Source organism: Pipistrellus hanaki (genome assembly GCF_964339955.1).
Source record: "Pipistrellus hanaki genome assembly, chromosome: 12".
Lineage (NCBI taxonomy): Eukaryota > Metazoa > Chordata > Mammalia > Chiroptera > Vespertilionidae > Pipistrellus > Pipistrellus hanaki.
In genome coordinates this window covers 41,430,631-41,445,801 of record NC_140514.1, presented here as the reverse complement: position 1 = coordinate 41,445,801, position 15,171 = coordinate 41,430,631, and the positions used below count along the sequence as shown (strand labels likewise).

The 15,171-nt window shown below is 43.7% G+C and overlaps 1 protein-coding gene and 1 long non-coding RNA gene across 13 annotated transcripts in view; one reads left to right on the top strand and one right to left on the bottom strand.

The window, feature by feature from the left end:
* The window catches only part of LOC311631350, a 741,950-nt gene that overhangs the window by 24,288 nt on the left and 702,491 nt on the right, over positions 1-15,171 (bottom strand). The window lies entirely within an intron of this gene.
* The window catches only part of EVA1A (eva-1 homolog A, regulator of programmed cell death), a 52,173-nt gene that overhangs the window by 27,350 nt on the left and 9,652 nt on the right, over positions 1-15,171 (top strand). Inside the window, exons 2-3 of one of the 3 annotated variants that reach the window (XM_084901388.1) lie at positions 1,040-1,172; positions 8,651-8,819. In XM_084901388.1, coding sequence (XP_084757514.1) covers positions 8,768-8,819 — 52 coding nt within the window. In that variant the 5' untranslated portion in view covers positions 1,040-1,172; positions 8,651-8,767. Of the gene's footprint in view, positions 1-1,039; positions 1,173-8,298; positions 8,527-8,650; positions 8,820-15,171 lie in introns of those variants that run through there. The other 2 variants (XM_084901389.1, XM_084901387.1) reach the window with 2 other exon arrangements.

The following is a 15,171-nucleotide window of genomic DNA, read 5'->3' as shown; positions in this document are numbered from 1 at the left end:
TTGTTCATCAGTCTATGTTGTTCACCATTTCCCCTGGATGAGTGAGATCATGTCCTACTGGCAATATACTTATAAGAATAAAAAATGAGACAAGCAATAATCGTTACGCTGAAAGGCATATGAACCAGTCTGTAGTGAGCTTCTTTCTGGGCCACCAGTTCTTTTGAGACCCAATTTCAGTGTCAAACAGTTCCTTATGTGTACACGTCAGCAATGATATTTCAGTTCTGGATGGTGGGCAAATGGTGGTAATGCAGGTCCAACCCTCTCTGGTTGCTGGTGTCGTGGTATCATGCAAGATTCCCTCCCTTCATTTCTTCACCGGTGACATGGCGATAGGAAGGTGCCACAGGTCCTTGTGAGGCAGAGGCAGCGGGGTTACATACCTACAAAGACGCAAACAAACCATCAGCAGTCGGATGCTGAGGGAGTCGGCAGGAAGCAGTGATGACAAATGAATGAGTGTGTCTGGGTGGGACCCAGGCCTCCCAGAGGCCCCTCTGGCTTCTTTGCTGGGTGAGCAGAGGCCTTGAGACTCCTGGATGAGAGGCACAGGCTGCGGGAATCCACACGTCGGCGTTTCCAGCTTTCTCCTGCCCACACATTCTTCATGAGACGTCGTTTCACGGCCCATCTGGGCATTGCTCTCTGGGAACTGAGTCCCCTCCCTTCCTGTTCCAGAGAGGCCGGCCTCAGACTTCACCGATGAGGGCCCATGTGGACGCATCCCACTCTAGCGGCTTTGTGGGTTTTGGCTGGCAGGAGGGAAAAGGAAGCATGTGTCTTTGATCTTCTACCCCGTTGCTTTCCTCTCTGCGATGGCCTTGGGAGGTCGGTTTCTCCGGCTGTCTGGTTCAGATTTCAGATTTAATTGGCAGTGGGCTTTGCCCTCTCATTCCATCTCTAGAGGGATCCAGACAAACATCACCAAGGCACTCTGCTCAGTGGTTCATGATGACACCAGGTCTGACGCGTGCTGTGACCTCCTGGGCGTGTGATGCTCTCTGATGGTGGTTGTGCCTTTTCTGTTTCCTTTCAGAGCCTGAGAAGCCAACGGGGCCAACCACGTTTCGGGACCTGTACTGCTGGATACTCATGTCACCAGAGATGAACTGTTCTTACCACAGATTCTTCTGTTCCTGACAGCACACCTCTCCCCAGGGAACTAGGGGGTAATGAGATTTTTTACCAGCCTCTGCACACCATGATGTCATAAGATAGCCCCCTGCATGGGGGCTTACATGCCAGGGGTGCTCACTGTTTATACTGCCACTTAAGATGAACTCTATCATCACGAGGTACATTTCATTTTATACATTCAGTGATTACACTCGATGTAAATGGGATGCAGAGAAGATGGATTTGCAGCACTAGAAATGAGGTTATCTTTAACAGGAAAGCCAGTGAGAGATAGCATAAAATGCATGCAATTAGCCATTCAGTCTAGAAGGCAGCACCCATAGGATGGGTTGTTATTTTCATCAAGGAGACCAGCATGTGTTCAGGAAGGCAAAATTCTGAGATGTGAGTCATGGACAGGAGCCATCTTTTTTCAATCATGTTGCAGTTTGTTATTATAATTAGGTGAAGGAGCTTTGGGTCACAGATGAAAGGAATCTGTCAGAAGGGAAGATTTATAAGGATTGGTAGGTTCTGTCCAATGAGAGCTTGCTTCGATGCTGTTTGACTCTCCCTAGAGTTTTTTCTAGACCTGATTTTCCCCTGGAATAGTGTAAGATTAACCAAGGGGGCGTCACGAGAAGAAGAAAGCCCCAGCTTTGGAAATCTACAGCTCCTTAGTCCTAATTTTGCCCTCACCAAGATAATCCCCAGGGTCACATTGCCTGGAGGAGGACTTGATCTAGATCTTGAGGCAGGTGGCTCTCCAGTTACCCTATAGACTAAAAGGCTAACGTGCAAATTGTCCCCTCGGACCGGGAGTTCAACCAGCGGGCTTGGCTGGCCAGCCAACCTCCCAAAGCTCCTCCCCCAGCTGGCCCCGCCCCAATTGGCTCCAATTGGGACAGGCTGGCCGGACCCTACCTGTGCACGAATTCATGCATTGGGCTTCTAGTGAATGAATAAGCTGGTACTGGTTGATGTTCTGTTCTCTTGAGGGCAGAATGTTAATGGTTAATGTTGGTTGTTTTCCCAGAGCCTGTACACTCTGGTCACTGGGAACATTGATTTGCTGGCCCAGGGCTTGGAATTGTGATGCCCTGATCAAGGCTGCTGGGAGCTGCCATGCAGCCCGTCTCTCTGACACATTTCTGATTGTGTATTGGTGTTGTGCATGAGGCTTGCAAACACTACAAGGCACTTGGACTGGTCGGTGAAGTAATGATGTTTGTTCTAGAACAGGGTTTCTTAACCTCAGTATACTAATATCTTGGGCCAGACAGTTCTTTGTGGGGAGTGGGGGAGCTATCATGCATTGTAGGATGTTTAGAAGTCTCCTTGCTCCCTACCCACTAGATGCCACATCAACCCTCACTGCAATTGCGGCAACCAAAAATGTCTCCAGACATTGTCAGATGTCCCCTGGTGGGGAAAAATGCCCAAAGTTGTGAATCGCTGTTTTAGGACCTATAGCCAGTGACAAGGAGCTTCCTTGAGGAATAGAACACTAAACTGCACTTTGGGGTGGAGCAGTGCTCCATGTCCCTTACCTTTATATTGGCAGATGTATTGATTAGGGTTCTCCAGAGAAACAGAACCAATGGGATGGAGATTTTGTATATGTATATTTTATAGTTATTTTTTTAATCCTCACTCGAAGATATTTTTCCATTGATTTTTTGAGAGAATGGGAGAGAGAGGAAAAGACAGAGAGAAACATCAAAGTGAGAGAGATACATCGACTGATTGCCTCCTGCATGTGCCCTTGATAAGAATTGAACCCGGGACCTTTTGGCCTGCAGGCTGACGCTCTATCCACTGAGCAAAACTGGCTAGGGCTATCTGTAGATTTATTACGAGGAAGTGGCTCATGTAATCACAGAGGCTGACAAGTCTGAGTCCACAGGCCTGTGAGCCAGGGGAGCTGATGGCCTGAAGCCTAATCTGAGGGCCAGAGAAGATGAGATGAGATGGGATGTCTCAGCCCAAACAGTGAGGCAGGAAACAAGGAGCAAATCCCCTCTTCCTCCACCTTTGGATCTATGCTGGCTCTTAGCAGACTGGATGATGCCCACCACGCTGGCGAGGGCCATCTACTTCCTTGAGTTCATCGATTCAAATCCTAATCTCATCTCGGAACACCCTCACAGACACACCCAGAGATAATGTTCGATCTGGACGCCCTATGGCCAGTCAAGTTAACTCAAAATTAACCATCACAGTAGGAGGTGTGATAATGTTTTGTTGTTGTTGTTTGTTTTTTAAGAAATATTTTATTGATTTTAGAGAGGAAGGGAGAGGGAGAGAGAGATAGAAACATCAAAGATGAGAGAGAATCATTGATTGGCTGCCTCCTGCATGTCCCCCACTGGAAATCCAGCCCAGAACCCAGGCATGTGCCCTTGGCTAGAATTGAACCTGGGACCCTTCAGTCCGCAGGCCAAGGCTCTATCCTAGGGGTGTCGAACTCAATCAGAGAAGGGGCCAAAATCTAAAATCCAGCCTAAATCGCGGGCCGAATGGTTTACTGAACAGTCATAAACTGACAATGTCATAAACTGACAGCGGAGTGCAGTGATGACAGCGCGGTGTGGGCCACATTGCAAGGCCTGGCGGGCTGGATTTGGCCCGCGGGCCTTGTGTTTGACACGTGTGCTCTATCCATTGAGCCAAACAGGCCAGCACTTAACTAGAGGGAAAACTGCCAGAGCTACCTGGAGCTGTCCAACCACTCCTAAGGGAGGTCTCAGGGAGAAGGGTTGAGGCACAGAGTTTGGGGTTCTTCACTTCTCCGACTCTACAGACCTGTCTCATTGGCAGCTCTCCCGAACAGGATCTCCTCTCTCCAGACCTCCCTGGGTCTTGGTGTCTTCACTAAGGTGCTCAGAGCCACTTGGAGAACGGACTGTATGGCAGGGCCAGCAAGGAGTGCTCTCCTGCCCTCGATCAGATTTATAACGGAGGCACTCAGCGAAACTCCCCCTGGGCCTGTGCTGTTACAGCATTTTATTTTATTTTACTTATTTATTTTTTAAAAAAAATATATTTTATTGATTTTGTACAGAGGAAGGGAGCGAGATAGAGAGTTAGAAACATCGATGAGAGAGAGTCATCGATCAGCTGCCTCTTGCACACCCCCTACTGGGGATATGCCCGCAACCAAGATACATGCCCTTGACCAGAATCGAACCCGGGACCTTTCAGTCCCCAAGCCGACGCTCTATCCATTGAGCCAAACCAGTTTCGGCTGTTACAGCATTTTAGTGCTCAGGCTGAAGTGGATCACAGACCCACTGGGCAAGCTCTGCTGGGCATCTTGTAAAATGAGATTTTGACTCCGAGGGTCTTGGGTGGTGTCCAGGATTGTGCAGATCTAACAAGCTCTCCTGTGGCGTCAATGCTGCTGGTCCTTGAACCGGATTTGAGGAGTAAGAACTAGGCCGGAGGTCTGGAAACTATGGTCCGTGGACCAACTTGGGTCCACTTCTTTTCAAAAATAAGTTTTTGTTGGAACACAGCAGTACTTACTCATTTACATATCGTCTACGGTGGCTTTTGTACCACAATGACAAGGTGGAGGAGCTGAGACAGATTCCATGGCCCTCAACGCTTGAAATACTCTCTGGCCCTACAGTAACGGTGTCCTGACCCCTCTCTTGGCTGGCTTGTGCCAACCGTGTCCTGATTGTCTTTAGGGTGGAACTCCTAGAGGTTGTTTTTCTTCAGCCTCAGCCTGCTTTCTTTTCCCTCTTCCTCTTGCCTCTGGCTCTTGCAGGCCTCTCAGTTAGCACCTGGGGCATAAGGAGAGGCAGGAAGAGTTTCTGTGACACTTAAAGACCATCTTGCACCCCGCTCAGAGCCAGTCGGTATCCTTTTAGAGTTGAAGGCGGCCCACCCTCAGACCTGCTCAGAAATATGCTCTGAGACTTAAGCATACACAGCTCAGGCCTAATTTTTCTTTCTGTTTTTCAGCCAGCAAGTCAGCCAGAATTTACTTAGAACCTCCTTTCATAGCACTGAGTTAGGTGCGTGGGTAACAAGGATTTATATGATGCTTCTTCAGTCGTGGGGACAGACATATACACTGATCATTCTAATTAGTATGCCATAGGTGCACTATTAGAAGAGTATTTGAATACTTTGATAGCAAAAAAAAAAAAAAAAAAAGTCAGGATTTGGAACTTCACTGCAATAGACTTTTTTTTTAATTATGAAAATTTATTAAATTTTATACAAACACATTTTTTAATTTATTGATGCAATATGTTTTTATCCATTAATCTATAAATGTGATAGATTTTAATTACTTACTATCCAATTTTTGATATATGAGATAATATCTTTTTCTAAAAATTAAGCCATATTCATAGTCTGATATAAATTAGAATGTTATCGTCTTCAACTGTCATATCACTACAAAATAATTCTGCTACCATTCCTATTAACACCAAAATTTGATGTCAGGATTCGTTATATGAATTAATGTTCAAAATTTCCTGTTGTGCATCATCAACACTTTTTTAAATTTTATTAATTTTAACATTTGTGGAAAATACATGTTACATAAAATTTACCATCTTAACCATTTTTAAGTGTATAGTTCAGTGACATTAAGTACGTTTATATTGTTGTGCAACCACCATCCATCTCCAGAAGACTTTCCTTCTTACAAAACTGAAACTTTGTACTCTGTACCCATTAAACAATAATCCCCATCCCCTCTGACCCTAACCACAGACAACCACCATTCTACTTCTGTCTCTATGAATCTGATTATTCTAGTTACTATTTCATATAAGTGGAATCATACAGTACTTATTCCTTATGATTGGTTTATTTCACTTAGCACAATGTCCTCAGGGTTCATCCATGGTGTAGCCTGTGTCAGAATTTCCTTCCATTTTAAGGCTATGAGTAATATCCCATTGTCTGTATATACCACATTTGGTTTATTCATTCATTTGTGGCTGGACACTTTGATTGATTCTACCTTTAGGCTACTTTGAATAATGCTTCATAATAATTGGTGCGCAAATATCTGATATCCTGTTTTCTGTTCTTTTGGATATATGCCCTGAAGTGAAATTGCTGGATCACATGGTGATTCTACTTTTATTGTTTGAGAAATTGCCATACTGTTTTCTAGAGCGCCTCCACAACTTACTCTTCCCCCAACTAATACAAGGGATCCCATTTCTTCCCATCCTCTCCAGCACTTGTTATTTTCTGTTTCTTTGTGTGTGTTGTTGTTGTTGTTGTTTGTTTGATGGTAGCCATTCTAATGGGTGTGAGATGGTTTTGATTTGGATTTTTATAGTGATTAGTGATGTTAAGCATCTTTTCATGTGCTTATTGATCATTTGTATATCTCCTTTGGAGAAATGTCTATTCAAGTTCTTTGCCCATTTTTAAATTAGGTTGTCTTCATTGTTTTTTGTGTTGTTGTTTTTTTTAAATATATTTTATTGATTTTTTACAGAGAGGAAGGGAGAGAGAGAGAGCTAGAAACGTCGATGAGAAAGAAACATCGGCCAGCTGCCTCTTGCACACTCTCTACCGGGGATGTGCCCGCATAGGTTGTCTTCATTGTTATTGAGTTGTAATTCTTTACATAATCTGGATGATAACTCCTTATCAGATATAGGGTGTGCAAATATTTTCTCTCATTCGACGGGTAGCCTTTGCACTCTGTAAATTGTGTCCTTTGAGGTACAGAAATTTTGTTCTGACATAGTCCAATTTATCTACTTTTACTTTTGTTGCCTTGCATATCTTAAGATATTTTTACCAAATTCAGTGTCATGTAGTTTTCCCCCGATGGTTTTTGTTTTTGTTTTAATTTTATTGATTTCAGAGAGGAAGGGTAAGGTTAGAGAGATAGAAATATCAATGATAAGAAAAAATCCTCGATTAGCTGTCTCCTGCACACCCCAAACTGGGGATCGAGCCTGCAAACGAGGGCATGTGTCCTGACTGGGAATTGAACTGTGACCTCTTGGTTCATACATTGATGCTCAACCACTGAGCCATGCTGGCTGGGCTATTTTCTTTAAGAGTTTTATAGTTTTAGTTCTTACGTTTAGGTTCTTGATACATTTTTAGTTAATTTTTAAGTAAGGTAAGATTCAACTTTATTCTTTTGCATGTGGATACCCAATTTTCTCAACACCGTTTGTTGAAAATACTTTTTTCTTTATTGAATGGTCTTGGCACATTGTTGAAAGTCCCTTGACCACATATGTAAGGGTTTATTTCGGGGCTTTTTATTCTATTCCATTGAACCATATGTCTGTCTATACCAGTACTACACTGTTTTGATTACTATAGCTTTGAAGAAAGTTTTGATCAGGAAGTGTGAGACTTATATAACTTAGTTCTTTTTCAATATCATTTTTCTATTTGGGATTCCTTGAGACTCCATATGAATTTTAGTATAGACTTTTCTATTTCTGCAAAAGAAGTCATTGGTATTTGGGGACTGAACTTTTGAATTCTCTCTTAAAGGAAACATTTGCCAGACAGGGGAGGTGGGCATTTTAGGCCAAAGGAAGAGCACATTCAAATGCTTAAAAAAAAATAAAAGGGCTTGATGTATTTGGGGCACTAAAAAAATATGACATTTTTGAAGCATTAGGCATGCTTGTGTCTCTGAATATATGTGTGTAGCTGTAGACTCTGGTTAGGAGATGAATTGGGAGCTGAGGTAAGGATCAGATTTTGTGTGGAAGTGGGTGTGTGCTGTATTAAGTGTAACGGGGATTCGTTAAAGGGTTGGGCTATGGAGCGAAGTGGTCAGATTTACACAGTATCAAGATGACCCTGTTGGTGAGAGTGGGTGCTAGTTTGAGCAGGAAGTAGGTGTTGGCCAAAGGGAGGAGATGGGTGCACAACTCGCAGAAATGAAATGATGAGATTTGCTCTACGGAGAATGAATGAGGAGAGATAGGAGGGAACGGATCTGAAATAGCCTCGTCCCACTACAGGTGGAATCATGAACAGGTGGGCGGGCCCTAGCCCCCAGCTTCTTGGTGCATTTTAGAACGGGAACCACTTCGGTAGGCCTGGAGCAGCCAGCTCAGACTCACTGCCAAGGACACACACTTGGTGATCTGTGGGATGAGGCAAGCGGATCAAAGTACACAGGTGCCGGGGGTGCGGGGAAGCAGAGCCAGGCGGAGGGCCAGCTGGGCGTAGGTGACAGGGCAGTGATTAAAGTGACCGTGGGCAAAGGCAAACAGGGAGAATACAGTAAAAAGTACCAGAAAGGGTGAGGGAGGAGTGTGGACATGTAACGTTGGGAAGATACAGGGAAGAGAAAGGAGAGAGGCCAGGAAAAACAGAGGTGGAAGGAGGCGTTCCTTCCTGGAAAACCAAGAAGCTCTCCAGAGCAAAGAGGACAGGGCCTAGGTGCCTGCAGGGAGGCTGGCTGGCATTGAGGAGGCTAGCTCTTTGTGTGGGGCCCAGGCTACCTGGAGCACAGCCTCAAGAAAGCGGAGCGTGCTCTCACCACTTACTTTGTGTTCCCAAACAGAAGAGAAGAGAGGGAGGGACCACACTGATCCAGCCGAAGCATCCCTGGGAGGCGCCTCTGGATGCCACGTGGAGGCCGCCCGTCCGCCGCAGCACGGAGCCTCTGACCGCCCAGCGCATGGACATGGCTCTGCTCAGCAGCATCCTGGCCACCTTCTCCTTCGTCTCAGGTAGCTCTCCTGGCTCAGCGGGGCTGGAGCTGAGGCCTGGGGCTGGGGCCAGGGCGCGTGCAGGAGAGAAAGGCTGTGCCATGGGAGCAGAGGGGCTCTACTGCGCTGAGTTTTGAGATGCAAAGACCTGGGCCCTCAATCAGCTCCTTGCCTCCTTCGGGAAGGAAGCTCAGTGCCTGGGGCCTCCCTTCCCTGGCACCCACCACCAGAGGAATCCCAGCTTTGCTCTTGTTTCAAGGTTATTTTGGGAAAGAGGACATTGGGGCTGGAAAAGCGATGTTTGAAACTCTGGTATGATGTTTTAACAAACACTTGCATATGGTTCCTCTACTCTATATTGAAGACACTCCCGAAATGAAGTGTTTGTCAGAGAGGGTCTGGAGTTTTCAAAGCCTCAAAGGACACTTGCAAATCAGCTGTTGCAAGAAAATACCTCTGGTGAGAGCAAGCAGGGTGCTGGACTTTGGAACTCCTCTCGGCACAGGAGGTTCCTGGCAGCCTTCCATGTTGGCCAGCATGACCCTGAGCTGTGACCACCGAGCGTGGTAACTCATTGAATGGCTTGGTGTTTACCGGGTGTCTTGTGATCTTATTAAGGCTGAAAGGATGCTCAGCCCTGTTTTGCTCTCTTTCAACTTTTCTCCTTCCCACCCCACATTCTGGAATTAAAGATTGCTTGTGAGGCAGGAAGACAATGCTTCTATTAAGTAAGTATGGGCTAAGATAAAAAGAGGATGCAGGGCCATGGAACACGGATTGGCTGAAATAAAATGTGCTCAGTCCAATCAATAGGTGCGATGGGTGAACATTGATTCTGATTTTGATGGGGAACACTGCCTGACTGTAAAGGAAATGAATAAAGAAACTGTAAAATGTGATGGTAAATGTGATGGATACAAATACATGGTTGTTTTAAAAGAAGAAAGAGAATAAATGGAGCAGAAGCAATAGGAAAAGTTTGCTGGAAGGAAACTGTAGAACATTTCCTAACCTTGTAGCTTTCTCAGGATCTCATTCTGCTGTGTCTGGCTTTCAACTACAGGGCAGCCCTGACCCTTCCCAGCACTTCCGTTATCTCTTATCTTGCCCCATGTGATCCATTATTTCAGCAACAAACTTGCTCATACGCATAATTCCCTCATTCCTTAGTGCAGGGTCTGATTAAATCAAGCAAATACAAACTCTGCGCGAATCTTACTTCCTCCCCTTTCTCCCTCTGCACTCAGATAACCAAACGCTGGTCCAGCTTTGCAGACTGACCTCATTAAAAATGCATGGTGTCCAACCTCAGCTGAGCCTTTCAAATCGGCTTCAGTCTCTCTGTTGCTTTTGGATACATCCTGTTCCCGTTCTTCACAATAGCCAATTCAAAACCATGAACATTCCAATACTTTCAAGTATCTGCTGATGAAAACAAACCCTCAAATTAAATGCAAATGCAAACTAAGAAAGGTAGCATTGACAAAGGGTTAAAGTTTCTAGCATATAAAGAGCTCTTACAAATCAATAAGAGGTAAATATACCAAAAGGAAAGGGGAAAAAGGACAAGAGACAGCAGTCTACCAAAGAGAAAATACAAATGGCTGATAAAACACCAACAGCTCAAATTCCAGCACTTAAACAAATGCAGAAGGAAAACATCAATCAGATTAACATTTTATTTTACAAATTTTTCAAAGATTTGAGTGATTATTTAACTTCTTTTTTGGGGAAAAGTGTGGGGAGATGAGTACTTGTATGTAGTGCTGATGGGATTGTAAATTGCTATAACCTGGCTAGAGAATGACTTAGGAGAATCTGTCAAAAGAAAGCCTTAAAAATACGTATACCATAGAGCAAGCAATTCCACATCTCAGAACTTATCCTGAGGAAATAATTAGGAATATGGGCAACAATTTTATCATGAGGACAGTTGATCTCAGAACTGTTTATAGTATTAAAAACATCAGAAAATTGAGTGAATATTAACGGAAGTAGAAAGATGTTTATGATATGTTGTTAACTGAAGAAAGCCTGTTATTCAGCATTTGAGGTATAATACCATTTATGTGTGTGTGTTTACATGTATATGTAACCACATTTTACTGTAAATTATACCTGGATGCTGGGTTTGTGTGAGTATCTGTATTTTTCATTTTCTTTTCTGATCTATATTTTAAGTATCCTATACTTCATTGATACTACTTAAGTCCTAAGTGACATTACTTTATTGGCACTTAAATTTTTGAGTTCTATCATACACATATTTTTAAAATTACTGCTATCTTTCTCTTTCCTGACTTTCAAATTGTGTATCTAAATGCCATTTACATTACCAGTTGGATGTGCCATAAGCATTTGAAATTCAAACTAGCCTAGAATGGAATATTGTTCTTCTCTTTAAACATGCTCCTTCTTTTGTGTACCAGGCATTACCTAACAACAAATATAATTTTTAGCCTTTGATACGTCTTCTTCACCGCCTATATCCAATTGCTTAGGGTTGGTCTAATGTTTCTGGAATGTATCCTCTCCCCTTTATTCTCACCACTCCTGAGATGGTTCAGTCCCCATCGTGTTTTTGTCTGCCTGGCCAGAATGGCATTTCCTAGGACACCTGCCTCCGATCTTGCTTCATAATTGTATTTTGTAGCGAAATGATCTTTTCAAAATGTAGGTGTGATGACCCAATTCTTTTTATTATTTAGAAACCTTTAGTGCAGGGGTCTTCAAACTACGGCCCGCGGGCCACATGCGGCCCGCAGAGGAGTCTGATCCGGCCCACCAGGTTTTTTGGGCAGTGAGCGCAGCCGAGGTGTTACAGTAGGAATTAGTAGTTCATATAGTCCGGCCCTCCAGCTCTCTGAGGGACCATGATCTGGCTCCCACTTTAAAAAGTTTGAGGACCCCTGCTTTAGTGGATCCTCACTATATCTGCCATAAAACCCAAAAACTTTTGTATGATTTCACAATTATAGCATTGTTTTCAGCTGCACATAATAGAAAACCTTAACTTGGGGGCCTAAATGCACAGGCGTTATCTTACCCACAAAACAAGAAGTCTGGAGGTAGGTGCTTGCTAGCGTTCGTCCACGGACTCAACTATGTAGGGATGAACTTCAGTGTGATTTTCACGGTCTTTATTTTATGCGTGTCATCTCATGGCTGCAAAGTGGCTGCTGCTGCTGCTGCTGTTGTCTTCATTCAAGAGCAAAAGAAGGCAGTAAAAGCAAGTATGTTCCAGTCGATCTGCTCTCATATTTCATTGGCAGGAACTGTGTCACATGGCCATCTCTAGCTGCAAGAGAGGCAGGAAAAATGAGAACTTTCACTTTTTTAACCTCCGAACCAGTGGTTCACAACCAGGGGTGATTTTGCCCTCTGGTGGGATTCTAGGCCACGTCTGGAAACATTGTAGGTTGTCACAACTGGAGCGGGGAGGGTTGGCTGCCACTGATACCTAGCAGGTATCGAAACACTTAACAACCCCCTACCAGGGGTCCTCAAACTTTTTAAAGTGGGGGCCAGATCACGGTCCCTCAGAGAGCTGGAGGGCCGGACTATATGAACTACTAATTCCTACTGTAACACCTCGGCTGCGCTCACTGCCCAAAAAACCTGGCGGGCCGGATCAGACTCCTCTGCGGGCCGCATGTGGCCCGCGGGCCGTAGTTTGAAGACCCCTGCGGCCTACACCAAAGCATTAACTGGTTAAAGGTATCAATAGTGCTGGAGCTGAAAGAACATGCTCTAGAGTGGAGGCAAGCCGGGGAGAAAAGGCTTGGGGGTGGTCTGAGGCACTCCAATCTGAGCGGTTTGTTTTGTGCCTTCCCAGAGCTTTCCGTGTCTGACCTTGACATTTCCATGCCCTTATTCAGTTATAGCCCTCCCTGACCGAGGCTTCACTCTAGTCCCTTTAAACCATTTGTCAGAGCCTTCCTCGCCTCTTTGCTTTGCACAATCATTTTCTTTTCCAAGAATTCTTCCCTCCAGGCCTGGGCCGGCTAACTGGCTCCCAGTCTTCAAAACTCTCTCAGAGTCATGTTCTCCCTTCACTCCCCACTTTGGCGCAGGGCCCATCGGTGTTCTCCGTACACAACTTTTTGTTTCCTTCTATCTTAGCACATGGATTGGAGGAGTCAGCATTTCTTGTTTCAACAATTTGCAAGCTACCCCTTGGGATCGTACTATAATAACTTCTACTGAAAGTGCTCATTTCGTTAATAATAATAATAACCGCAATAACTTCTAATAAGGTTGTTGGAAATTTAAATGGAATGACTGCTTTTTTAAATTTAATTTTTTTCTAAAAAAAAAAGCAATGAAAAAATATACTCCAGTGAAGATGAACTAAAATAAATAAAAGTTTTAAAAAGATAAATATTACCAAATTGCCATTTAAAGAGTTTCATCAGTTTACTCTTTATAAGAAGTATGAGAAGGTCCTGCAATTGTAGTTTCAGACTGATGAATTTTCAACAGTCTGATGGAAGAAAAATAACATTCAAATGTCATTTAATTTCTCTTTTTCTAGGTCACGGATCAGCAAGCTTTTTCTGTAAAGGAGTCAGATCATAAAGACTTTCGGCTTTGCAGGCTGTAGGGTCCCTGTTCTAACTGTTCAGCTCCGCAGTGTAGCTAAGGCAGGCCCAGAGAAAACATCAGTGAATGCCCATGGCTCAGTGCCAGTAACGCCACTAGCTGGCCAGGCTTGGTTTGCCAGCCGTAGTGTGCCATCCCCTGCTGTAGTGAGCGCCTTTTCATATGTTTAAGGACCATTTGTATTTATTATTCTGTGAACTATTCGTGTCTTCTGTCCATTTTCTTTATTGGTTGTTGGTCTTCTTGATGCTCTCCCTAAGTGCTCTTATATATCAGTTCTTTGCCTCTGTTACATATTTCAAATATTTTTTCCTATTTGGCATTTATCTTTTGACTTTTCTTATGGTAATTTTTTTCAGTTCAGAAGTTTTGGGGGATAATTTTTTAAATTTAATTGAACCAATATTCTTTGCTAGTGCAGCAGTGCGGGCATGTAGCAGTTAGCCAGAGAATGAATCACTTTTCCTATGAGCCTGTCATGAAGAAGGCGGTCTCCTCTCAGCAGGGGACCCTAACTCACCACAACTCAATCAATGGTCTCAAACGTGGGGATTTCAGAAAGTACTGTAGTTTCTGGTTTATATTATTTCCCTTTAGACTGGGAATCTTGTGAGGGTTGAAAATCTTTATGGCTCTTGCCCCACAGGCATTACAGACCCACAGTAAATTTTTGTGGGATAAATAAAGGAACCATTTATTGACCTATAAAGCCTTGGGGGTAAATTTTAGCAGTGGGATATCTCCTCCTGGAGAGGGTTTGGTGGAAGGGGTACTTTCATGCACAACTAATGGTAAGACAAATGAATGTATCGCCTATGCAAAGCTACTTGGCCATGTGTGTCAAAAAGCATAAAAGTATGTATCCCGTTTGATACAGAGATTCCTTTTCAAGAATCCACTACAAGGCGGTAACTAAAAAGAAACGAGCAAAATTAGAAGTGTGTGAAGCACAAAAATATTTCTTCCATCGTTACTTTTAGTTTTAAAAAAGTAGCCACCCTAAATAATCAAAGATAAAAAAAATGCCTTTAGTAACTCGGGGTGGGTTCATGGGGTAGAATGCTGTGTAGCCATTGTTATGCCTCTTGAGGGGAAGGTGATGGGCCAGTAAAGAAAGAAGTTGGACACTGTGGGAGATGTATATCCTGGAGGGAGGGAGGAATAGGTGGACGCGGGAGATTTTTAGGGCAGTGAAAACACTCCACGTGACGTGAAAACATGCCACCGTACTAGTACATTTGTCCAAACCCATAGATTGTACACCACCCAGAGGAAACCTTAGTGTAAGCTCTGAGCTTTGGGTGATAATGATGTGTCATACAGGTTCATCAATTGCAACAAATGTACCACTCTGGCAGGGGACTATTGATAATGGGAGAGGCTAGACATGCGTGGGGCTGGGATTACATGGGAAATCTCTGTACTATAATCAAGGAGATATAAATAAATATCTACAAATTTATACGAGGGGAAATAGAAGAGAAGGAAATTCAATTTACTACCTACCCAGTTTGTGAGATTATAGTGATTTTATAAATGTTTTCCCTCCTCTACTCTTTTCATGTTGCACTATTATATATACTATATGTGTTATATATACATGCACGTGCATAAAAACATCTACATACATCTATATACATATTTACCCACATTTAATAACACTATTCACTGGACTTTTAGAACTCGTGTATTATTCATGATTTAATTCAGTAATTGAAGAGATGTAGGCCCCAAGCAAGGCACTGTGCTGGATGCTCTGGAAATACAATGT